We start from the raw sequence: 24666 nt of genomic DNA, 5'->3' as shown, positions 1-24666 counted from the left end.
GGGAAGGCTCACAGGAGCTGGGAGACTGAACAGGCTTCAGCCAGAGTGGCCTGGTGAACCCTGGGTGGCTGGAAGGCTGGGGACCTCGAGCACAGCCAGGTCATGGGCGGCCACCTCTCACCGGGGCACACCTTTGTTTACAAAGCCTCTGGAACTTTTCTGCCATGATGAGTTTAAGAGTAGACCTGGGAGCTGGGATTTGCTCCTAGACCTTGGTTATTGGTGACCTGCAAGGCCTTTCCCTCCAGGAGTTTCCAGAGCAGTGATCGCTGTCTGGCCTGGGTTTCTGGCAGCTCTATGCTGTGTGATCCCGTTTGTCCCTTGCCCACGGCACGTCCTTATTGCCCATTCCCGAGGAGGGCCACATGGGGTTGAAGCCATCATAGGGACAGTGGGCTGGGGAGAGAGAGGACCTATCTGAGCCTGGAACCCAGCAGTCCTGGCCTCCGCTGTCACCAACAAGGAGAGGGGAGGGCAGCGTGCGCAGACCAGGCCCCACAGACCACAGGGTCACCCTTGATGCAGGTCCTCAGCTACTGACTGAGTTGAGCAGAGGGTGATGGTGGCTCTCTGAGGTCAAGTAGGACTTTGTGGAAGTGAGGACCTTAGAACTAGGCCTTGGTGTTAAGCAGGACTGTCAGGGAGAGACGGCCCGGGCAGCCCAGGAGGACAGTGGCAATGCACTATAATGTGGGTGCTTCTCGGAGAGGAGGGAGTGATGCCTTCAAGCTGGGATGGACTCACACACAGGGAGTCCTGGGCACTGGGGCTGGAACAGCAAGACAGAATCACATAGGGCCTTGGATGACAGGAAAAGTTTCCCCAGTCAGACTTGGGCTGTACAACAGGTTTGTGCAAAGGGCCTGGAAGATCGAAGCTGGGAGAGGGGCAGGGAGGCAGGAGCTGGGGAGGAGACCCTACAGAGGGCATCGAGAAAGGGTCCAGGGCCTGCTGCAGGTTGGGGTCTGCAGAAGCTGTGCAGCCCAGCTCAGCAATCCCTGGGCAGAGGGACTTCCCAACTTCCCTGGCGAGGCGGAAGAGTTTGGTTGTTGACCTGAGCTGCCCCGTTTCTCCCAGGAAGGAGAGTAGGGCTGTGTGCTTAGGCCGCCAGGGAGGGCTGAAGGACACGAGCCCTCGGGCAGACCGTGTACCTCAGCAAGTGCCCTTCCGCTCAGACGAAGGAAAGAAGCTCTTCTTTGTGGGGACGACTGTCCCCAAGCTCCTCCCACCCAGGACGCTGTCCCTCTCTCCCCAGATGACCACCTACGGAGCCTTCTTGCACAAGGGCTCCTTCTGCCGCAACTACTTCAACATCCTGGACCTGCTGGTGGTGGCTGTGTCCCTCATCTCCATGGGACTCGAGTGAGCAGTGGCAGGGGCCGGCCCCCGGCTCAGGCCTCAGAGCAGGAGGTCCACGCTCTGCTTGTCAGCGGGCACCATGTCCCAAGAGGAGGGTCTCTCGGGGCTACGGATCGGGGGACCCGTGGGCGGTCACCAGTTAGACTACAGTGGCCGTGTTCAGCGGGCAGAGTCCTGCTGTGGAGAGACTGGGAGGGGACAGAAAGGAAGCAGCACCCCCCACCCTGGGAAGGCGCAGCCCCTGCCTTCCGGTCGCTCTCTGCTGGGGCAGGAAGCCCTCTTCTGCTCTGTGGCCCGTCCGTGAGAGCTCTGGACACACACAGCTTCAGGATGAGGGGCGTGGGGTGTTTGGGCAGAGGCAGCCGTATGGGGATCCTGTGTGGTGGGGTCCACTGCCCTCAGCCCCTCACGCATCTCCCCCAGGTCCAGCACCATCTCCGTGGTGAAGATCCTGAGGGTGCTCAGGGTGCTCCGGCCGCTCCGAGCCATCAACAGGGCCAAAGGGCTGAAGGTGAGAGGGGCCAGGGCAGGGCAGGGAGGATGCCGGGTCCTGGCTCCAGGAAACTGCCCCGCCGAGGCTGGGGCTCCATGTCCTTGGTCACATGGGGGTTGGGTAGTTCCCTGAGAGCTCCCTGGGAGGCAAGTCTTGCACCCCTGGGTCCCTCCGCTGTGGCAGTGGGGTGCAGCTAGTGCAGGCCTGGCCCCCACCAGCCTCCTCCTCCCCAGCACGTGGTGCAGTGCGTGTTCGTGGCCCTCCGCACCATCGGGAACATCGTCCTGGTCACCACCCTCCTGCAGTTCATGTTTGCTTGCATCGGAGTCCAGCTCTTCAAGGTGAGGCCCAGCTGGCAGCCCCTCGCCGAGCCAGCTCTTGTTTTCTCCTCTAGGCAAAGGGGGAGATAGGTGACCCTGAATGTGCAGGCTATGATGGCTCTAGGTCAGGTCCGGCTGCTGAGGTAGTGCCCACGGCTGGCCTCTGTGGCCACCGTTGCCATTGTACCCACTCTGTCCCACGAGCTCTGCGGTCAGCCCTCCCCTTACTGTCCTGGCCCTGCCTCCTGTCCCGCCGGGCCCAGCCCACTCCGCCCCCACCTTCTGGACCCCATCGGGTGTCTGCATTACCCTATCTGCCCGTAGCTCCTGGGCAGCAGGCCTTCATTTCGAATCTGGGGCCGGCCTGATTCTGTTCTCCTTTCCTAGGAGAAGAGGGTTGTTCAGTTCCTCTCTAGGAATCAGTCTTACAAGGGGTCACCTCTCACAGAGTTCTCACTTCTGCCCAGCTGGCTCTCAGGTCCTCTGCGGGACATGGAAATAGCCACCAGGGGCGCCACTGACACTCTTGATACTTCTGTCAGGCCCCCACCCACCATCCCTGGCTCCAAAGCATGGTCTTTCCAAGCCATGATTGTGAAACGTCAGCCTTAGGCATGTGACGGTATCTCTTTTTAAAATAAATTTTATTTTATTTTGCCCCTTTCCTCCCCCCAAGCCCCCTCCCCTCCCTAGGTACAAAAGCTTGGTTTCCATTTTTTCCTTCTATTTTCACGTTTTGTCTTGTCCCTTCCTTCCGATGGTACCTTACCACTATTCATTCAACAAACACGGATGAAGGATTTTCTCCATGCATGAGCTAGGGCTTCTGCTAGGGCTGAGGGGTCGTAAGACAAACCCAGTGTCCCTCCTGGAGGACAGGGAGCAGTAGTCAGGCGTCTTCAGGGCATTACGTCCTGTTGGTTACTGTCCCGGAGGGCTCAGGCCTTTCTGCCAACCTGCTGCGCGTGGCTGTCACCCCCTTGCCCAGCAAAGCGCTGCCCCCTCTTCCTCCTCTTCAGAGGTCAGGCTTACGGCCCTGAACACCCCTGAGGGCATTGTGGGCATCACCGCGGGGCCTGGTGCACAGGAGACGCACGCCCTGGAGGAATGAACAAGGCGCTGCGCTTCCTGTGTTTCCCAAGTCCCTTCTGGGCAAGAGTGCTCCCTTCAGCCGCCCAACTCTGCTGTCGTCTCTCGTCAGAAACCCTCAACTCCTGCCCACCCTGGCAATAGGAACACAGGGTCACAGTTGGCATTTTACATCACGTCTCACTGGAGACTTGTCACGGGCATCCCACATGCTAGGAAAGAGTTTAGCTCTGCTTTCCACATTAGATCGGGCATTAGGTTTCAAGTGCCCAGAGCCCTCCTCATTGGTAGCTGGGTCTACTCCCTATTTCTCCCTCAGTAATCCTTGCTGGCCCTGCCTCTACCGTCCACCCCTGCAACCCTAAGGAACAGCACAGACCACAGAACCCACAGACTTCAGACCTGCTTCAGCGCCATGAAGACCTAGGGAGCAGCTCCTTTTGTCCAAGCAAAATCTTTTGTGGTTATCCAGTGTGTGGCATGGACAAAATGAGACAGTGTGTTGCTGAAGTCAGTCAGGGGTCGAAGAGGTTCCCACCTACCCAGGCCTGGGGGTGGGGCACAGTGGGGCCCCTGTTCCCTCTCAGGTTAAGTCCTCAGAGCCCTCTGCTGGCTCTTGTTCCCAAAGCAGCCCCTGGGGGCTGCCCTACAGGTGGAGAGAGAAGGTGGGAGGTGGGACAAGCCCTGTCCCTACTGTGTAATGGAGAGACGAAGAAGGGGCTCCTGCCGGGCATGGTGGCGCACGCCTGTAATCCCAGCACTTGGGAGGCTGAGGCAGGAGGATCACTGTGAGTTTGAGACCAGCCTAGGCTACATAGTAGTTCCAGGTCAGTCTGAACTACATAGTGAGACCCTGTCTCAAAACCACCCCCCCGCAAAAAAGAAGGGGCTCCCTGTAGCATCCGGGGAGGTGAAGGGGTTCAGTCATCGTAGCCCCTGGAGGAAAGAGCAGGGCACAAGCTGTGCAAACATTTCCATCCCCTGGGGGACTGGCCTGGTGCACTCGGCAAATACTCATGAAAAATGCTGGTCTCAGCCTTGTCTACTTGCCCCAAGGTGCAGCCACTCCTAAGAGGAGAACAGAGTCTCCTCCTTCCAGACAGCCAGCTTTCCTCTCTCCCAGTTGTGTTCACCTCCATAGCTCACCTCTGTCCTGTTTCCATGACAATACTCTCGCTCCCTCCCTGCCTCTGTCCTTGCAGGGGAAGTTCTTCAGCTGCAATGACTTATCCAAGATGACCGAAGAGCAATGCAAGTGCGTGCTGGCTGGGCGTGGTGGAGGGGTCGCTGGGCAGGAGCCTCATAAGACGGCCAGGAACTAGGGGACCTGAGCCAGGAGGCCCAGGAGGGAAGCCCTATTCTTTGGGCAGCCATGAGCAGGGAGTGCCCAGAAGGGTCCTCTCTGGTCCCAGATCCGGACCTTCTTTTTTCCTTCGCACTCACCCCTGAGGGCTCCGAGCACGTGAGCAGGGCAGGGGTGGCCCAGCCACACTCAGTGGAGTGACTGGGCCTCCTCACATCAGGGGTTCCTACTACGTGTACAAGGATGGGGACCCCACACAGATAGAGCTGCACCCCCGGCAGTGGCTGCACAACGACTTCCACTTTGACAACGTGCTCTCAGCCATGATGTCGCTCTTCACGGTGTCCACCTTCGAGGGATGGCCCCAGTGAGTGAGGGCGGGGTCCGGGTCCCACAGGGAAACCCACTGGCCCCCCTACCCCTGCCCCACACCATGCCAGCTCCGTGGCAGGGCTGGTGGATGGCGGTGGATCGCCACACTTGCATGTCGACCACTCACTCCAAAGCGACCCTGATCGGGGACCCTAACCAAATGTGCCCCCCGTAACTGTATGCCTCTCTACCCACGAGGGAACCCTACTCGTAGATGAGGGGCAGATGGGGACCTCAGGCAAAGCCAGGATCAGCTCCAGTCTTCCCTGCCAAGTCCTGCCTTCTCTCCCCTCACTCCTCTGTCCACCCGTGGCCAGGGGGACAATACCCACCCGCCCCAGCCTGGCTTCTCCTCTCCTCTCCACCCACCCCAAGGCTACTGTACAAGGCCATAGATGCCAATGAGGAGGACGTGGGCCCCATCTACAACAACCGAGTGGAGATGGCCATCTTCTTCATCATTTACATCATCCTCATTGCCTTCTTCATGATGAACATCTTTGTGGGCTTTGTCATCGTGACTTTCCAGGAGCAGGGCGAGACCGAGTACAAGAATTGTGAGCTGGACAAGAACCAGGTGCCTGGACACCTGTGGGAGGTGGAGGCAGGGCCCCAGCAGCCTCCCACCACCCCGAGCTCTAGCCTCTAGCCAGTGAAGAGGATCCTAGGGGTAACCCCAGAACCTCCATCTGATGCCCAGTCCCATCCTCCATGCACCCCACTCTATTGCCAAACTGAAGCGATACCACTTAGGGAAAGGGGAGGGTCTTCTCATAGAGCCCCCATGATGCTCAGACAGAGGAAGCCCTTGGAGCCCTGGGCTGTGCTGAAGTTATGGTCAGAAGGGGCTCTGATAACCAAGGGGAACCCAGTGGAATTCTTCCTCGAAACAGTCCATAGAGCCCCTTGGCTCCGAGCTCCTGGCCACAGCTCCCCCTGCCTGGCACAGAATGTGGGGCTCCTTCAAACCCAGGGATGCAGGTGAGGAGGGGGGGGGAGTCTGGGTGCTGACATCCTCATCGTGTTGTGCCCTAGCGCCAGTGTGTGCAGTACGCCCTGAAGGCCCGCCCACTGAGGTGCTACATCCCCAAAAACCCATACCAGTACCAGGTGTGGTACGTCGTCACCTCCTCCTACTTTGAATACCTGATGTTTGCCCTCATCATGCTCAACACCATTTGCCTGGGCATGCAGGTAAGGCGCTCCCAGGAGACAAGACTGTGGTTTCTGGGCCCTCCGTAGAGCAGGGTAAATAGGAGGGTTCCCTGGCTGCCCCAGATGGATATTTCCAGAGCATCTGCTACCTGCCAGGCACTGCATGGTGAGGTGCTGTGGGGGACACAGGACATCAGTTTCAGGCTTTGTCCTTTTATTAAGGAGCAAATTCAATCATGCAGTGTGGTAACTCTGCAAATGGGAGACTGCAAAAGGAGGAGAAAGTGAAGGAAGTGCAAAGGGTTTTCTCTTTTTCTTGTGCTGTTGCAAATCTGGAGAGCAAGTGGTTTGAATTTTGGCTCTGACCCAAGAGAAGTGGGCCGAGCATTTGCAGAACAGGTGCATCTCTCTTAGGTGTTGAGCACCCCTTACAGATAATACAGTCAGTAGCAGCATTGTCAAGGCTTAATTAAAGATGTGATCATTTAAGTGCTTTATAAATAAAATTGCAGTTAGGCTTCCTGCCTCTAGGAGCCCAAGAGACACTCGACAGTTTATCAGCCACTGTTCAGTCATGAGAATATGGAGAGAAAATCATCGAGCCAGCAGGCCCAGATCACAGAGAGGACCATGAGCAGGGGCTCGTGTTTGGGGCTGAATCAGACAGAATTGGACAGGGGCAGCTGTCAGATCTTCTGAATGATCTGGAAAGGTTTTGTGGAAGAGGTGGGATTTAACCAACTTTCTGACAAACAAGGAAGAGATTTATAAGGACATGGATTTAAGGCAGGCCATAGCTATGGGTCAAGGATGCCAGGGCTGCTGATCTGAAAATGCCAGCCATCGCTGGGGGCAGTGCACAGACACAGAAAGCTTGCAGAGCTCCACTTCCCGCTCACCAGTCGTGATGCCAACTAGGGAACCCCGGAGTTGTCTCCCTTACTCCCGTGTCCAGATGCCTATGTGAAACCTGGCACAGCGCCCCCTGGCGACCTCCCGTCCTCATCCTGTGAGCCCTGACCTTGAAGCCTTGAGATGCACTTAGCGGGACCTGAACTTGAAGAACCTCCCTTCTCCCTCTCCTTCCATTGCCTCTCTGTGACACAGGTTGAGGGGTGTCTCCATGAGTTGGTAGAATTCAGGGAGGTGATAAAGCAGGATCTTAGTTTTCTAAAATAAGGCAGGGGGTCCCCAGGAAGAGGTAGGGCTCTGGGAATGCAATCTACAGGCTGGGACCCCTAGCCCTCCTCTCCTGTGTCCCCACTGCAGCACTACAACCAGTCAGAGCAGATGAACCACATCTCAGACATCCTCAATGTGGCCTTCACCATCATCTTCACCCTGGAGATGATCCTCAAGCTCATGGCATTCAAGGCTAGGGTGAGCGTGGGGCTGCAGGCAGAGAGCAGCTGCGGCCTGCAGGGTCCCTGGAACCTCATTCCACAGCCCCCCATCCTACCGAGGGCCCCTTTCCCCTGCACGTCTGCTCCCATCTGCTCACTCTTTCATCCACCTCTACCAGCGGTGGCCGGGTACAGGGCTGCCGGAACTGGCTGATGACAGCAGACCCCGGACACCTCGCCTCTGCCTTTCTTTGAACTGCTCTTACATCCCTCTGCTTCCTTTCAGCTCCAAGTGCAGGTCTTGGCCAGGAGGAGAACCTTGGCCTGTGTTTTGGGCTCCTAAGCCAAATGTCACAGCTCCCGCCCACCCCAGCCACCCTGTCAGTTCTGCTTTGGCTAGTCTGGACTTTAAGGGGCGCTCCAGGATCACAGCTCCCCTTCAGGACAAAAGCCCCGAGTCCTTACTTCCCAACAGCCCTAGCACCGCTATGCACTCTAGAGGGAGAGAAATACAGAGCCAAGGAGAGAGGGTAGTGGGGTGGACCCGCGCGCCCCACATCAGAGCTGCACTGCCGTGGGTGGAAACACTGCCCTCTGCTGGCCACCAGAGCTCCCTCCTCCCAAAGCTCACCAGGCTCTCATCACTTACCCCACCAGGGCTACTTTGGGGACCCGTGGAATGTGTTTGACTTCCTGATTGTCATCGGCAGCATCATCGATGTCATCCTTAGTGAGATTGATGTGAGTATCAGGTGGGCAGAGCCATTGCTAGGGTGGGACAGAAAGCACTTGTTCAGCCCCCATTTGTGCGGTACCCGTTGTGGGGGCAACATGGCACCCTGGAGGTTACAAAGATGGAGGTGAAGGCTGGGGATTGAGCTCAGGGATTCCACCACCTGCCTTGAAAGTGCAAGGACCGGAGTTCGATCCCTGTTACCAAAACAAAACAAAACACAAAAACAGATGGAGGTGGCAGATCATGGCTCTGTCCACATGGGAAGTCACCGAAGGCTTGGGCAGAGCATCAGATTAGTGATCCACCTTTAAAATGTTACTCTGAGGGGCAGGAGGTGCAAATGACTAAACTCGGGCCTTTCGCTAGGGATTCAGCCATTCATTTATGCTGGAAATATTTATTATCTCCCCTGTGCCCGCTGTGGTTCTTGGTGCTAAAGAAGCAACAGTAGACAAAATTGTGGAGGCCCCAAACAATAAGTAAACCTAGTACACAATAGGTTTTTGAAGAAAAATAACTGAAGCTAAGGATGTGGCGTGGAAGGGAATGGGGGGGGTGTCAAGAAGACACTGGAGCTGAGATCTCAATAAAACAAGGGAATAAGCCATACTAGGATGAGACACAAAGAGTGTTGCGAGGAGAGAGAAGAGCATATGCAAAGGCCCAGGGGTGAAAGTGTGTTTGCCGAGTTTGAGGTATAGCAAGAAGCCCTAGAGCTGGAGCAGAGAGAGGCAGAGGTGAGGAGAGATGGGATCAGATCATCCAGGCCCTTGAAGGCCATAACTATGGCCCTGCGGTTTATTCCGAGAGAGATGAGAGTCCTTTGGAAGGATTAAGCATGGTCAGACTGTAGCTCTAAAAGGGTCACTCTGGCTGCTGAGCTGAGCTGACACTGCAGGGAACAGCAGGCTGACCTGGGAGAGCAGGCAGGAGGCCACTGCAGTGACCCAGGTGAGCGGGGACGCTGGTGGATGCTGGCTGTGGAGGCAGTGAGGACTGGTCAGACAGATCCTCCATCTGCTCTGAAGGCTGAGCTAGCAGGAAGGTAACCGGCCATAGGGGTTGGACCAAAGGATGGGGTTGGGGAGGCCCTGGAGGCAGCGTAAGAACCAGCACCACAACTGTCTTTGGAGGGCAGGTCAGGAAGGGGGTTTCAGCAGAGGTGTCCGCTCACCAGGTCTTACAGCAGAGCCTCCAGGGAGTGTGGCCTTGCTCCCAACCCAAAGGTGGGCATCTGCGGAACAGAGGAGGGCACAGGAGAGGAGGAGGAGGGGAGCAGTGGGAGGCAGAGGCTAAATTCCGAAGACAGCATTACTCTGGGAACAGCCGAGCGGCACCAGGGGCAGGAGGGGGGACAGCATAGGAGCAGGAGGGGAGGTGGGCAAGAGCTTTCGTCCTTCCAGCCACCCCAGCCGGGGCCATGGGGGGAATCTGCCAAGGAGGAGGCTGCTTTGGTGTCAGAGTGAGAGATGAGCCCCAGAGCTAGGGGTCAGTCATCGTTTCCTTTCCAACCCCCACTGCACAGTGCAAAGCACTTGGGCTGTGCCAGGCTGTGTACTGAGCCCGGTGCTGAGTGGGTGGGGTGGGGGGGACCAGCCCTGCAGATCCCAGGGCAGTGAGATGACATCTGAGGCTCCGACGCTGAGCCCTGGCAGGAAGCAGTAGCTTCTAGAGCCACACTGGGAGTCTGCGGCGGAGGTGGCGGTGGGGGCTGGGAACCCTCTTCACCCCCAGGCACAGAACAGACAGTGACAGACAGAGCTCCATCTGGACAGAGCTGACGAGGGGTAGGGTGGGCTCTGGGCTAACCCAGGGAGTGTGAGAATATGTGCTTGTGTGTGTGTGTGTGTGTGTGTGTGTGTGTGCGCGCGCGCCTGCGAGTGTGAGGCATCTCCATCCTCTCTCGGTGTTAGCTGGGAAAATAGCATCCCAAAGGGTCCAACAGTTTGACAGCAGCACCCCTCACAAGCACGGTCAGACAAGAGAACTCCCAACAGCCAAGATAGCCCACATTAAAAATAGGTCTTTCCACATGGCTGGGGGTTTAGCTCAGTGGTGTCACCGCTTGCCTCACAAGCACAAAATCCTGAGTTTGATCCCCAGTACCAAAAAAACAAACAAACAAAAGAAGGTCCTTCCAGAAGTCTGAGGCCTGCATAGGGTTGCCTGGGTAAATCAAAACAGTTTCCTTGGCACTGGGGGACGGGTTACAGAGGGTATTATTCTTTGGTTAGGGAGGACGTTTCTGGGCACTATTTGATTTCTAGTAGCCCAGATGTCCTTACCAGTAACGTATGCTTTAAGTCATGTTAAGATCAACTCACAGCCAGGCACAGCGGCACAGGCCCATTATACTAGCACTCTGGAAGACTGAGGCAGGAGGATCAAAAGTTCAAGTCTTTCCCAGGCAATTTAGCAAATCTTAAAATACAAGAATTCAAAGGGCTGGGGATGCAGCTCTGTGCAAAGGCCCTAGATTTGATCCCCAGTACTATAGCAGCAACAAAATAATGACTTACATTTCTGGTACACAAACCAGGGAAAGGTCTGGCACCGTGTCTGCTGCACCTGCACAGAGGTAGATATACCTGACCTGGTCAGTGCAGCAGCCGCTGGCCACAGGTGCCTGCCACACGGGCAGCACAGGTCTGCACCATGGGACCTCATCCCTGGCTGCACATCACCATCACCTGCCATGCAGGTGCATCCGGGCCTCTGAAGCCCCGCCCAAGCCCGCAGAAGCTGGCTTCATTGGGCTAGGTGGGGACCCAGCAAAGACAAGTGTTTTCTTTCTTTTTACTTTCTGGGTGATTCTGAAGTGCAGCCAGGATTGAGAGCCATCGGTCAAGGGCAGAGCTGCCCCAGACAGCCTGCCTGACGGGGAAACTAGGAAGCTGAGGTTTTTTTCTGCCTGCAGCCACATGGAAGTTGAACAAGGAGTGGCTTCTTTCGGTGGAACGGAGATGCGGGGGGCGGGGAGTTTCATGCAATGTGGCTGGAGGGAGAAGCTTGGAGTCGTCAGGAAGAAATGCTGCTCCCAGGCTCCCCAAGCTCCCGCTCTTTAAGAGCCTGGCCGCTGAGATGTGAGCCTTGGTCCTGGTCCCAGTCCCAGGCAGAGGAGCATCTGCTGGGGCTCTCAGGACCCCCTGAAAGAGCTTTGCCCTTAGCAGCCAGGACTTTCCCTAGGTCTCAGAGCAACAGGATGATGAACAAGTATTTCCCAAGGCGCCCTGGGAGGGAGGTCCCAGCATCCAGACGCAGGAAGAGCCCAAGCCCTTGTCACCTGCAGACACGCCTCAGAGACGAGAAGGGTTGTGTCTGTGTCCAGTCTGCCCTCCCTTCTCACTCCCTTGTCCCGGCCTCTCGCCTCACGTTTCCACAGAGCTTCGTCCTCCCTCTTCACCCCCGGCCCCAGAGTGCGACCACTTGGGGCCTCATCCCCGCCTCTCTGTCTTCTCTCTTTAACTCTCCCACGTGTCTGTCCTGACGCCTCTCTTCACCTCTCTCCCGTGTGTCCCTCTCCTCTCTCTCCTCTCCTCCCCTCTCCTCGTCTCTTTTCTCCACAGACTTTCCTGGCCTCCAGCGGGGGACTGTATTGCCTGGGTGGAGGCTGCGGGAACGTTGTAATTCCTGGCTGCATGAGTCTGCCCTGCACACCGCGGCTCTACCTGCAGCCTGCATGCCAGGCTGGCTGCATGCATCGCATGGGGTGCACCCAGCCAGCTCAGGGCTCCCTCCCCAGAGCAGGCCGGCCCAGGGTTGGCGCTGGGTGGAGGCGGGGGTTCCACGGTAGAACATGCATGGATGTAGTGGCTTCCTGAGAGCCTGGGACGCCGTGAGTGAGGCTTGTCTCTGCACCCCTACACGGATGGGGTCACAGTCCAGAGGACTGTACTGCATGGCACCGCAGTGACTGTTCATCAGGCCCAAGGCCTTTGTGGGCACAGGAAGCGGGCAGGGAGGGCTCTCTCTTCCAGAGTTGTCTTTGTGTCTAAGGCTGGCACAAGGACAGGCGCTTGCCCAGATTAAGACAGCCAAGAGTAGGGTGGGGACAGAGGAGAATGAACAGGTAGAATTTATGACGACAGATCGCCAGGCTTTGGGGAACTTAGCTCCGGAGGACACTAGGGCCAGCAGGGTCCTCAGCTCAGTGGCAGCTTCTGGAGAAGGGGGGATGAGCAGGCAGCCCCCAGAGGGCTGGAAGGAGGCCGGCTGCCGCCTTGGCTCACTGTACAGCTTGATGCCCCACGTCCACCCCTTCTCCTGGCCATCAGCCCCCGAGCTCTGGGTCCTGGGTTGGTCTCGAGCTGGCAGACAGCAGGGGCCTGGAGATGGGTGGAGCCCTCCTGCCACAGACTAACCCCGGCACACACACTGCACCTCCCGCCTGCCCTGCCCCGCAGGACCCCGACGAGAGTGCCCGCATCTCCAGTGCCTTCTTCCGCCTGTTCCGGGTCATGAGGCTCATCAAGCTGCTGAGCCGGGCAGAGGGAGTGCGTACCCTGCTGTGGACGTTCATCAAATCCTTCCAGGTGGGCGCCCTGCCCCGAGGGCTGGGATCCTGGCAACTGCACTCACCTGGGGAGGCCACAGAGCCATGGAGCTGAGCCCCACCGTGCGGTCCTGGAGGTCCTGGGGACCAGGGGGCCTGAGCTGAGGAGGGGAGCTGCAGGCAGGTGGTGGAGCCTTGACTGCCGCCCCTCCTGGCCCCGCAGGCCCTGCCGTACGTGGCCCTGCTCATCGTCATGCTCTTCTTCATCTACGCTGTCATCGGCATGCAGGTGAGAGCAGCTGGGCCCAGGCCCCGGATGAGTCACGGCTCGTGGAGGGGCACTGTGGGCCTGGGACCTCCACCCTGTCTGTCTCCTGCGTCCCAGCAGCCGAGGGGTCAGCTGTGGGGCTGCGGGGATCCTACACCCTGGCCCCAGAGGCTTCGGTGTCAGGAGCCTGGAGTGAGTCAGGAGGGCCCTGGGCACACAAATGGACAGCAGAGCCAGACCTCGTCTCTCAGGCTGTGGCCGGGGACCTTGCCTACGACATCACCCCAAGGTCTGCTTACAGGTGGAGAAACTGGCCCGCTCTCCTCCTTTTCTTTAGCTTGGTGGCTTACAAAATAATTCAGTTTTTATGGTTTCACATCTGTGGTCTGGAGCGAAGGGGTTGGAGAGAGGTCAGGCGGGAAAAGGCAGTGGGACACCTCTGAGGAGACACCGGGGTCTTGGTTCTGAAGCCGGAGTCCTTTGTAATTTGCAGATGTTTGGAAAGATCGCCATGCTGGATGGGACCCAGATAAACCGGAACAACAACTTCCAGACGTTCCCTCAGGCTGTGCTGTTGCTCTTCAGGCAGGAGTGCCCCCGCCCCGCCCCTGACAGTCCCTGCTTTGCTCTGATCTGCACTGGCAGTGCCAGTCCCACAGTAGGGTCCCCTGCTGGCTTTCTGCCCTGCTCTAGCCTTCTTGATGATTTTAGTCATCTGTGAGCGAGGGGCCAGCACTGTGCACAGAGCCCCTCCGCGGGGTGGAGGGCAGTCCCTGCCTGCCACCTCCCTGAGATGCACAGGCCAACAGGACCTCTTTCTCAACTCCAGGTGCGCCACAGGCGAGGCCTGGCAGGAGATCTTGCTGGCCTGCAGCTATGGGAAGCTGTGTGACCCAGAGTCAGACTACGCCCCGGGGGAGGAGTACACGTGTGGCACCAACTTCGCCTACTACTACTTTATCAGCTTCTACATGCTCTGCGCCTTCCTGGTGAGATGCCCGGAGTGCGAGCCTGGGAGGGGCTTGAGCCAAGGGAGGCAGAGGCTGCCCTCTCCTTCCTGGCTGGCTCTGTCTCAGGGACACAGGAAGCACTGGTTAGAGCTCCCCTGTTCTGGTCGCCTTGGCCTTCTTTTGTGAGCACTGTTTCATGCTCCAGAAGAATAGCAAAATGTTTTCATTGTATTCATAGTGTACGTACCTCTTATGTGTATATTCACTAGCAGCTGATACTGGAAAGGCATTTAATGGGGCCGGGTCCTAACTAAGTAGGGGCTTCCGATGAAGACATTGACACCTAACTATTTCTCAAACAGACTGTTCCTCAGAAGAGAAGCTTCCCCATAGTGAGGAGGCTGAGATCCCAGAAACAGGTCCCACAGGGGTCCCAGTGGGGTTACAAGGAGAGCCCTGGGCCACCTTGAGACTGCAGGATTGCTGTCTGTCCATATGGAAGGCATCATGGGCCCTCTTCCTACACTTCTTCTTTTCCTGCATTTGTTCAAAACTGTTGTCGGAGTATCTGGTATACGGCAAGCTCTGGGCCAGAGATGGGGGATGGAAACATGAGTTAGACCAGCCCCAGCCCCGTTGGAGGTCACAGGGACAAGGGAGTTGTCTCACTCTCTTTGCCATCGCTGGACACCCACAGCTTGAAGGAGGACAGGTTTATATGTGCTCACAGTTTCAGTCCCTCATCAGCTGACTCTAGGGCAGAAACAGGAGGGCAGAGGGGGCATGGTAGAGGAAAAGGTGTTCAACCCATGCCAAGGGGCCATTCCTCTGCAGGAAGCAGAGGATGTAGGGAAGAGACAGGGACAAGAAGGCAGAGCGACCACCTCCACCAGGCTCCACTTCCCAGCCACACAGCAGCTACTGAACTCATCAATGATGAGTCCACTGAGAGTTTAACAACCCCACGATCCACTGACCTTCCACACATATAAGAATTTTGAGGGCTTTTTAGATCTAGGCTTGGATAGTTTAGATCTGCAACTCAATTCCCCAACATGGACAGAAAAGGCAAGAGCAGCGAGAAGGACATGGGCCAGGGCACAGAGGTGGGAACAGAGCCTCTCTGGGTGGGGTTGGGGTTGGAGCAGATCCTGAGGAGACTCTCAAGGTCGGTTCTAAGGAATGAGCCCAGGACCCTGGCCGAGCCCGCCCGTGCAGGTGCACAGAGGCAGGCAGTCTTGCTGGTGTGTGGAATGTGGGTTATGTAAAAGGGCTGGCAAGCGGGGTGCGGGGAGGTAGAAACTGTACCCCCACGGCCGGCAGACACCTTCCAGCTCCCTGTTGCCCCTGCATCTCCTGCCCTTCCCCTGGGAGCCCTTGGTCCTTCTCTTGTAGATCATCAACCTCTTTGTGGCTGTCATCATGGACAACTTTGACTACCTCACACGGGACTGGTCCATCCTGGGCCCTCACCACCTGGATGAGTTCAAGGCCATCTGGGCTGAGTATGACCCAGAGGCCAAGTGAGTACGGTCTGTAGGCTCTGTGCTGGGCCCTCCCTGAGCAATCCATCCCTCCATCCCGCTCCCAGCCCTGATGTCCGCTAGGGAGTCTCACTCTTCATCTAGTCAAGGTCTCAGCCAAGGAAATTAGTGTCTCGGGGGTGGAAGGGATGCCACGGCCTCCTGGGGGAGCAGACCACTGACTTTCTTGGGAAACCGTCACCTGAATTCTGCTTAGATAGTCCTAGGAGTGGGAAACTCAGTACCTCACCAGGAACTGTAAGCCTGGCCACCCCCAGAGCCCCACTAACCAACGGCATCCAAGCCTGATTAGAAAGGCAGAGTCCAGGCCCCATCTAGATGGACTGAGCCCTGATCCTCAGGGCACCCACATACACATTAAAGTTTGGGAGACACTGTTCTTACACTCTGCCTAAAAAAAAAAGATAAGCTCACATTTACCGAATGCTCTCCAGGTGTCGGGCACGGTCTCTGTCACAGCCCGCTCAGGGAAAGAGAAAGGCAGCAGGACTTTCCGAAATGATTTTTCTCAAAACCACACACACCTTCTGCCCTCACCTTGGTCCCTTCTTTATGACCTTCCTGGTTGCTCCGCTTTGTGCCAATTCTAGAGGGTCACGGTCACAACAAAAATGTGGCTTCTGGCTCTGGACCAGTCTCTAGATGGCCTTTTCTCTCTCTTGATCCTTATACTTCTATTCATATAGCCCGAGACCACCACTTCCCACCCCTCCATCAGGTTGACCAAAACCTCAGGAAGGTCTTGGCACGGGAAAAATGAGACCCAGATTCCAGGGCTGGAGATCCCCTATCTGAGAAACCACCCCCCAGAAGTCAGCCTCTCTCTGCACCCCCTGCAAAGTCTGTTCCTGGTAGTGGGCAGCTATATATTCACATTGTCTCGTCTGTTAAAAGGGTTCAAGGCTGCCCCTTCCTCCGCATGTCTCCTGTCTCTGCTCCCCTCCCCTTTACCCACCGTGGGCAGCTGGGAGCTTCTGGTGGCTGCCAGGTGTATATGTCTGTGTTGTCCTACAGGGGGAGAATCAAGCACTTGGATGTGGTGACCCTGCTGAGAAGGATCCAGCCCCCTCTGGGCTTTGGGAAGTTCTGCCCACACAGGGTTGCATGTAAGGTAACCAGCATCGCCCAGGAGGGAGAGGTGCAGGTGCCAAGGGGTGGGAAAGCTGGCGAAGACCTGATGGTCTGATTCACTTTAGAGCAATGACTTCCAGGATCCCTGTGTTGGTCAGTAACAGATACCTCAGATAGTCAAATTATAAGGAGAAAAGGGTCATTTTGGCTCACAGTTTCAGGGGGTTCTGTCTGAGGTCAGGCAGATCCATTGCTTTTAGGTGTATGGTGGGGCTGTGGGTCAGTGCATCCTGGTGGGAGTGAATGATGGAACAAAACTATCCACCTCATTGGAAGAGGAAGAGACTCAGGTCCTGCCATCTGGAGTGCACACCCTACTGACTTAAAGCCTCCCACTTGTCCCCATCCTTAGTTTCCATTACTTCCCAGTAGTGGCCCCTGGGACCAAGCCTTTACCCATGGACTTCTATTAAGAGCCAAATTACAGAAGTCCTCAAGTCCCTCCCTGTGACCTAAAGCCTTGGCAGTGTCCCCAGTCATCAGCCCATCCTCCTGTGGAGCGCATCCTGGTCAGCCCACACCCCAGCCCTCATGTCCCATCCCCTCCTGGCCCACAGCCTGGGTGAGGATGACCTGCCAGGCTGGGCCTGGTCCCAGCTCTGCAGCAATTCTCTGCCTCTCCCTGCACAGCGGCTGGTGGGCATGAACATGCCCCTGAACAGCGACGGCACAGTCACCTTCAATGCCACACTCTTTGCCCTGGTGCGCACAGCCCTCAAAATCAAGACAGAAGGTGAGGCCTCCCCATGGACGATGCTTTCTGGCATGGGTTCTTCCAGCTTCTCAGAGTAAAGATTGGAATCAAGAGCCATGGAAGAAGCAGAGGGAGCCCAGCCTATGGCCGTGGAGTCCTCTTGCCCCTCAGGCTCAGAGGGAGCTCAAGAAATCTCTGCAGGAAAGGATCACTAAGGATGTGTCCGCCAGTGCTGGCACAGAGTCATGGGTTCCCTGAGGTGGGCTCCAGGCAGGGGCAGAGGAGGGACCAGGTAGTACTGGGCAGTCTGATGGGAGTCCATCTTGACCCCCTAAGCCTGGGGGTCCTCACCTGCTAGGCAGACAGACGTGGGAGCACTGTCTGTTAGAGGAGTCGCTGGGGTTTGCCGTCGTCCCTGGGCTCCTCGCTGAGGGCTCCAGCTGCATCAGGTTCATCTTACAGCAGGACACGGGCCACGGGCAGGTTCCTTGTGAGGGCAAGACGAAGGGCATGAGTTGGAGAGCAGCAAGTTAGGGCGGGGCATGATGGGCCGAGGCTGTGAGGGATGCGTACAGGACCCAAGGGCTGGCTGCCTCGGGGACTATGTTGTCCTCGTCCCTACCCAGCACCATAACCACTATAAAGAATACCAAGAACCAGGCGAGGTGGCTCATGCCTGTAATCCCAGAGAGGCTGAGGCAGAAGGATCACCAAGAGTTTGAGACCAGCCTGGGCTACATAGTGAGTTCAAGGTCAGCATGAACTACAAAGTGAGACCCTGTCTCAAAAAATCAAATCAAATAAATAAAAAGAAATTTTTTTAAAAAAGAAATACCACGCCAGTGTTTACTTAGTGAATGGATTTCAGAGAGGACCAGTGGGTAGTGGATCGCCTTGCCAGTGGCTTGGCCTGGATGGATTTGGGGCCATTCCTGCCCTTCCCTTGCCCAGGTAACTTTGAGCAGGCCAATGAGGAGCTGAGAGCCATCATCAAGAAGATCTGGAAGAGAACCAGCATGAAGCTCCTGGACCAGGTCATCCCTCCAATAGGAGGTGGGTGCCGCCCTGGAGAGGACACAGAACAGACGAGAAAGGGGTGAGGGGCCTTTCCAAGAAGTCCCCTGAGAATCTGAAAACATTGTAGACGGACCCGCGGGCACCCAGCAGGGCAGCCACCAGCCTCAGGGTGAAAAGTGCCCACTGACCAACTCAGCAAGACGGGGAGGGCGCAGGGTGCCCAGGCCTGGCTCTCACTCCAAACCCAGTGTCAGATTTCCGCCAGCCTTCAGCACCTCCTTTGTTGGCTCCTCTGCAGATGACGAGGTGACAGTGGGAAAGTTCTATGCCACATTCCTCATCCAGGAGCACTTCCGGAAGTTCATGAAGCGCCAGGAGGAGTATTATGGGTATCGGCCCAAGAAGGACACCGTACAGATCCAGGTAAGCCCAACCCAGGCAAGTTTCAAGTGACTCCAGGCTCCAGGTCTCTCTCTGTGTCCTTGGGCCAGGGATGGAGACAGAGAGGACAGAAGGAGGCTCTGAGGAGTGAGGAAAGGCAATAATTCTGCATGTCTGTGACGGGAGACATTTCACCTGGATGAGAAGATGCAGGAGTTTATCATTTCTGGATGGTGGGACCAAGGAAGAGAGTGCTTGTTCAAGGGAGAGACAAGTTAGGGAGTAGCCGTGGGCTCCAAAGAATGCAGATCCTCCAAGGGTTCTTAAAATACTCCCTTGGGTGTGAAGAAAAAAATCTTTGTGTTTTATCTCACTTGGTTTTTATTCCTATGTTTCATGTTCATTGTAATGCACATAATTTAAAAACACATGCGCTTGAGATGTGTGCTCGATGATTTATGTCACTTGCTATTTTTATTTTGAAATAGTTTAAAAATTTCAAGTATGATACCGAAAACCTTCTTTTCTGAACTGTTTGAGAGATGTTCCATCAACCCAAAACACTTGAATGTGTATTTCCTTCAAACAAGGATATTCTCCTGTATAATTCTCCTACATAACCACCACAGAACCATCAGGATCAGGAAATTAACTTTGATATGTTACCATCTGATCCTCCGAGCTCATTCAAGTTTCCCTGGTTCCCCAAATGTCCTCTTTGTCAAGAGGTTCCAATGCAGAATCTCACATTGCATTTAGTTGCGGTGTCTTCTTAGTCTCTTCTATTTGGAACAGTTCTTTGGTCTTCCTTTCACATGACCTTGACACTTTCAAAGTTTATGGGACAGGATGCCCTGAGGCTGGGTTTGTCCAGTGTTCCCTTGTGCCACACAGAAAATACACATCTTGGATAAGAATCTCACAAAAGTGGTGCTGTGTCCTCGTTGCAAATTATGCAATGGCACCAAATTTGATTTGTTCTGCTGGTGATATGAACTTTGGTCAGCTAAAAACAAAACAAAACAAAACAAAAAACTGTAGTAAGTAAAGAGATTTCTCAGCCTGGAGCCCTGGGGAGGATACAAAATCTCTACCTGTAGGTTTGAGGAAAGACTCAGGGAAACTTTCAGGTATAGATACTCAAAGAGGCCAGGGTGGGATCTGGGGGCCTCACAGAGCCTTAGGACATTGCGTGAGCCAGGAAGGGAGCAGGCTTTGGGAAAGCTCCAGATGCAAGGACTAGAAATGAGCAGAAGTCAGGCATGGTAGTGCACACCTGTAATCTTAGCACTCTAGGAGACTGAGGCAAGAAAATTGTCAATCTGACCCCAGCCTGGGCAACTTAGCAACTTAGTGAGACCCTGTCTCAAAATTTTTAAAATATAAAATAAAAATTTTGAAAGGGTTAGGGATGTACCTCAGTGCTAAGATCCTGGTTCAATCCCCAGTACCACTTGGGAAAAAAAAAAAAAAAAAAGCAGAGCCAGGGAAGCAGTTCTGTTTCCACTCCTGGACTGGAGGGATCACCGGGTCACTTCCCCCTGCCCAGGCTGGACTGCGGACCATAGAGGAAGAGGCTGCCCCCGAGATCCATCGTACCATCTCAGGAGACCTGACCGCAGAGGAGGAGCTGGAGAGAGCCATGGTGGAGGCTGCGATGGAGGAGGGAATATTCCGGGTGAGTGAGGGCCACGAGCGCCCCTAGTGGCCCAGACCCTGAACAGCGACAGAGAAGGGGACAGGGGTGTTGAAGACGCCCTCCCTCCACCTCCCTCCTACCCAAGGTGTCAACATCACACACCTCCTCCACCTTCCCACAAGACCTTGTGGGGAACCTGCCACCTGTCATCATCCAGCCTGAACTTTGTCCACCCTTCTGTAACCATTGAGACGTGGGAGATCCTTCCTGGTCACCTTTTTGAAGTGATTTCGATACTCATGAGAAAATGGGGACCCAGAAATGCCGTGAGATGTCCAGCATCACTTAGCTTCAAAAGGAACCTAGACCCCAACTCTGAAGACTCCCAACTCAGTGTTCCCTCCACCACCCAGTTTTTCCCTGTACGTTCATGTCTCCTGCCCATTTCCTGAGGTGTGTCCTGTCTACACCACCAAACTGAGACCATTCTGAAGGTGGGGATCCTCTTTCCTTCTGCTCTCAGCACTTGGCCCATTCTCCTCTGGCCTTGGGATTCGTCTCCCAGCCCTCTCACTTGCGCCGAGCACCTCATCCCACGTGGACGGCACACTGCCTGCCCTCACCCCCCAGACTTGACTCTCAGTCCTCACACTCTCCTCCTTGCCTCTAGAGGACGGGAGGCCTGTTTGGCCAAGTGGACAACTTCCTAGAAAGGACCAACTCTCTGCCCGCGGCCATGGCCAACCAGAGACCCCTCCAGTTTACTGAAATAGATATGGAGGAGCTGGAGTCACCCGTCTTCTTAGAAGACTTCCCTCATGATCCAAGAACCAACCCTCTTGCTCGTGCCAACGCCAACAACGCCAATGCCAATGTTGCCTGTGGCAACAGCAGCCATAGCAACAGCCAGGCATTCTTCAGGTAACGGCAGAAGCTGCCAGCTCTGGGTGTAGGAGTGCTGGGATCGGACTGAGACCAGGCTAGATCAGTAGGGGACACCCTGAAATTTGTAAGGTGCCCTTTACTTACCTTTGTGCTCTTGGGGATTATCCTGCATTTTAATGGCAGACAGATCCGAACTGAAGAGACTCCTCTGGCCAGCAGGGGGCAGCATCATGTCAACTTTGGCCAGACACTGAGTGGGTCTCCTGTAGTCTACAGCTGGTCTAGGAGCGGAGACGCCTTGGCCATTTAAAGATCCTCCAGGGAGGAGGAGCGCCTACTATGTAAAACTAGATGCTAAGGTTCGTTTATTAGATTTGAGATCTCAGTGCACTGAGTAGCTCCCATCTCCCCAACCCCGGGCTGTAGACTAAATATAATCTCTGATTGCCTGGGGGAAGGGAGCAGCTCGGCCTTTGCAACTCAGGGGCTGGGCTCTAAGCAGAGCTTCTGTTCTAGACAAGAGGCCAGTCAAATAGAGTTCTCTGGGCAGGGCAGGGCAGGGCAGAAGTCAGCTAAATGGATACTTCCCGTGGCCAGGGCTGCCTGCACCCCCTTGCAGCCAGAGAGGCTCTGGATTTACACCCATGCCCCTTGAAGGGTGCACATGCCTTTGGGTCGCCATGGTGCAAGGTGGTGTGAAAATTCAGAAGCATCAGAGCTGGGCCCGGCCGCTGGGAGATGTGACGTAAGATATGACTGTGACCAAATAAATGCCGAGATTAGGTGTTCCAAGAGTACAAAGGGAGTATTGATCACCAGGGGCTGGAAAGGTCTAGAACAGTTCTTAGCTTCAGCTCTGTTTTAGAAACATCTAGGAAGCTCTGGAAAATCCCTGCACTCCCAGGTGACCCTATGTGCAGCCACGGTTGAGGAGCCCCATGCAGAATTCTCAAGGGTGTGAGGCTGCACAGAATGTAGTGGAGGTGGAGGGAAGCACAGCAGGAGAGGTGGCAGGGAGGCACTGGGCTTGGGCCCCTAAGCCCTGGGGTGAAGGCCACTGCACAGTGATGTTTGGGTCGCAGACGGCGGAAGAGTCAGCAGCCTGCTCTGCTTCACCCAGTCTTGTTTCCTTCCGTTTCAGTGTCCACTACGAAAGGGAGTTTCTAGAAGAGACAGAGACGCCTGCAGCTAGGGGAGGAGCCTTCGGCCAAGCCTGTAGGGAGCTCGGTCAGTCCCTTCTGTGCCCCTGAGAAGCCGAGCCTTCTCCTAAGAAAGCCTGTGGTGCCTCCCTCTTTCCCCAGAGTCCGGAAACCAGCTGGGAGGCCTGGATTGGGAGGCTGTAACAGAGGGAACTGTAGACTCTGGAGGGGCCCCCGCGGCTCCCTCCTCATCCAGGCACTGAAGTAGGCCAGCTAGGTAGCTGAGCCGTGTGGGAGGGGGAAGCAGGTGCGCTCTGACAGGCCCTGCACAAGCCTGCCAGAAAAGTCACCCAGTCCCCACGCGCCACCCCAGCATGGGAGGCTCCCCTTCCCGCAGTACCCTAGAAGGGTAGCCCTGGACCTTGGCTCTGGCACCTCCAGCAGGTGATCTTTCAGTCTTCCAGCGGGTCCTCAACTACCGTGTGGCAGCAGGATTCAGTGACATATTGGGATTCAGTGATGATAAGGGTACGTCCTCTGCCCTCTAACACACACAATTCACATGTGCGTGCACCGACACACCGAAGGACAGCTTGGCTGGAGACTGGCCCCAGGCATCTCTCCCAAACCCACAAGGACAGAGAGGAGGACAGACAGAGTTGGCACAGTTCTGCCTGGCCTACAGCTGGTTGGATCCCCACATGTGTCCACTTTCTCAGCTACATTCTGCAGCTAGCCAAGCAAGACTGCATTGACGTGGGGGTCCCAGCAGACCCTCTTGTCCTGACACCCCCTTGTCCACAGGAGCCCACAACAAACCTCTCATGGAAAGGCTGAGAGGACAGCTGACCACCCGGGGAATGCCTGGAGGCCAGGCACCTCCTGCCCCCTGCCAGGTAACAGCAAAGAGGCCTGGGAAGAAATCCAAAGAGACCCCACCTTTGGGTTAGGAGGGGGCTGTGGCAAGGGAAAGGCCTGGTAGAAGTTTTCCATCTGTAACAGAAGAATCCGGGTTCCTGGGTCAGCCCCTTTCTCTGGATCTTGGATGAGGCTCCTTTGCCTGAGTTGGGATTTTACTGGATTGCGGGATTCAGCATCCCCAGCAGGGTCTTTGCTTTTATGCGTTTGCAACAGCACCTCAGGATGGAGACATTTACAAGTGAGGAGAAGAGCTCCACGCCAGGGCCTCTGCACGAGGAAGCACATCATAGCAGGCGCTCCCGGGAAGGCGATGCCAGGTGCCAGGCTCCAGCTACAACCCTGCTGATCCAGGAGGTGAGGCGAGGCGGCTGGAGCAGGCTGCACCGAGGCAGGCGAGACGGCCTGGCATAAAGGGCAGGGCCGACAGAGGCAGCCCCTGACGGTGGCTCCTCAAAGAGACCCCACCAGCCCCCTGTCTTCCCTGCAGGCTCTGGTTCGAGGGGGCCTGGGCTCCTTGGCTGCGGATGCTAACTTCGTCATGGCAACAGGCCAGGCCCTGGCAGATGCCTGCCAGATGGAACCAGAGGAAGTGGAGGTGGCAGCTACAGAGCTACTGAGAGGGCGAGAGTCCCCAGAGGGAATGGCTAGGACCCAGAGCCTCAGGTCCTCGCTGGACAGCCTGGACCAGCGTCAGGGCTCCCGGGAGACGCTCATTCCTCCCAAGCGGTGCAAGCTGTGGAGCCAGCCTGGCTCGGAGCTGGACTGACCCAGGGGACGGACAAACCATCGGGGTGGAGAAGGGCCAGATCAGCACTGCCACCGTCTTCCACTCAGCTGTCAGGTGCATGGGTGCACGGGCTGCCAAGGGGTGGTCAGGAACCACCTCAGAAAGTCAGGAGGAAGTGGGTGGGCAGGACACCCCCTCCCCGCAGCATGACTGAATGGAGCTTCTGTGTCACTCAGAAAGCCCTGGTCAGTGCCAGTGTCTGTCACAGGCGACTGCCGCCGGAGGGATATTAAAGTCTCCAAGCCTGTGGTACTGGCACCTGTTCTGTACTTGTCACCTTCTTTGACCCTTCTGTGCTGCCCCAGGAGCCCTCGGGGAGCCTGGGCCTGGAGAATAGCAGAGATCTGTATTTTGCACAAGCTGAGAGGGACCTGCGCAGACAGTGGGGTCTCCTGGAAGTCCATGGCCAGGTCTGCTGACTGGGCCGAGTGCCCAGGAAGGACTGTGGCCTTAGAAGAAGCCCCACCTTTGCTGAAGCTATGACCATGTCCCTTTGGCCAGAGTCCACCGCCAGCATAGCGCTCAGCTGGTGTTTATGGCCTCGGCTGTCACAGAGCTGCAGTCCCCGTGGCTCCTCTCACCCACAGTGTAAGGATGAATCACACGGGGACTGTTTACCAGGTGCCTCCCGTGTGCCAGTACATACGT

The 24666-nt window shown here is 56.1% G+C and overlaps 1 protein-coding gene and 1 long non-coding RNA gene across 7 annotated transcripts in view; one reads left to right on the top strand and one right to left on the bottom strand.

The window, feature by feature from the left end:
- Cacna1s (calcium voltage-gated channel subunit alpha1 S) overlaps nucleotides 1-24445 on the top strand; it is a 61532-nt gene extending 37087 nt beyond the window's left edge. For 3 of the 4 annotated variants that reach the window (XM_010645118.2, XM_033762152.1, XM_033762151.1), the window contains 25 exons: nucleotides 1256-1362; nucleotides 1783-1870; nucleotides 2086-2193; nucleotides 4464-4516; nucleotides 4785-4931; nucleotides 5312-5513; nucleotides 5972-6130; nucleotides 7361-7471; nucleotides 8092-8175; nucleotides 11737-11793; nucleotides 12574-12702; nucleotides 12886-12951; nucleotides 13424-13515; nucleotides 13760-13919; nucleotides 15276-15403; nucleotides 16439-16535; nucleotides 17186-17288; nucleotides 18201-18302; nucleotides 18565-18689; nucleotides 20197-20325; nucleotides 20957-21207; nucleotides 22313-22398; nucleotides 23115-23206; nucleotides 23445-23585; nucleotides 23719-24445. In XM_010645118.2, coding sequence (XP_010643420.1) covers nucleotides 1256-1362; nucleotides 1783-1870; nucleotides 2086-2193; nucleotides 4464-4516; nucleotides 4785-4931; nucleotides 5312-5513; nucleotides 5972-6130; nucleotides 7361-7471; nucleotides 8092-8175; nucleotides 11737-11793; nucleotides 12574-12702; nucleotides 12886-12951; nucleotides 13424-13515; nucleotides 13760-13919; nucleotides 15276-15403; nucleotides 16439-16535; nucleotides 17186-17288; nucleotides 18201-18302; nucleotides 18565-18689; nucleotides 20197-20325; nucleotides 20957-21207; nucleotides 22313-22398; nucleotides 23115-23206; nucleotides 23445-23585; nucleotides 23719-23997 — 3096 coding nt within the window. In that variant the 3' untranslated portion in view covers nucleotides 23998-24445. The remainder of the gene's footprint in view (nucleotides 1-1255; nucleotides 1363-1782; nucleotides 1871-2085; nucleotides 2194-4463; nucleotides 4517-4784; nucleotides 4932-5311; nucleotides 5514-5971; nucleotides 6131-7360; nucleotides 7472-8091; nucleotides 8176-11736; nucleotides 11794-12573; nucleotides 12703-12885; nucleotides 12952-13423; nucleotides 13516-13759; nucleotides 13920-15275; nucleotides 15404-16438; nucleotides 16536-17185; nucleotides 17289-18200; nucleotides 18303-18564; nucleotides 18690-20196; nucleotides 20326-20956; nucleotides 21208-22312; nucleotides 22399-23114; nucleotides 23207-23444; nucleotides 23586-23718) is intronic. The other variant, XM_033762150.1, reaches the window with a different exon arrangement.
- Nucleotides 8133-21159, bottom strand: LOC104876876. 3 transcript variants are annotated; one of them, XR_784448.1, is made up of 5 exons: nucleotides 21122-21159; nucleotides 20247-20363; nucleotides 19396-19653; nucleotides 17601-17736; nucleotides 8133-8202 (listed from the first exon to the last, which is right to left on the bottom strand). It is a non-coding gene; the product is annotated as an uncharacterized LOC104876876 (long non-coding RNA). The 3 variants fall into 3 exon arrangements; XR_784449.2 differs by lacking the exons at nucleotides 8133-8202; nucleotides 17601-17736 and adding an exon at nucleotides 18171-18314; XR_784447.1 differs by lacking the exons at nucleotides 8133-8202; nucleotides 17601-17736 and having other exon boundaries at nucleotides 19100-19653.
- Nucleotides 24446-24666: the final 221 nt, after the last annotated feature.

The sequence above is a fragment of the Fukomys damarensis genome, unplaced genomic scaffold (genome assembly GCF_012274545.1).
Source record: "Fukomys damarensis isolate Sample0158 unplaced genomic scaffold, DMR_v1.0_HiC HiC_scaffold_11, whole genome shotgun sequence".
Classification (NCBI taxonomy): Eukaryota; Metazoa; Chordata; class Mammalia; order Rodentia; family Bathyergidae; genus Fukomys; species Fukomys damarensis.
This window is presented reverse-complemented; position numbering and strand designations above follow the sequence as displayed.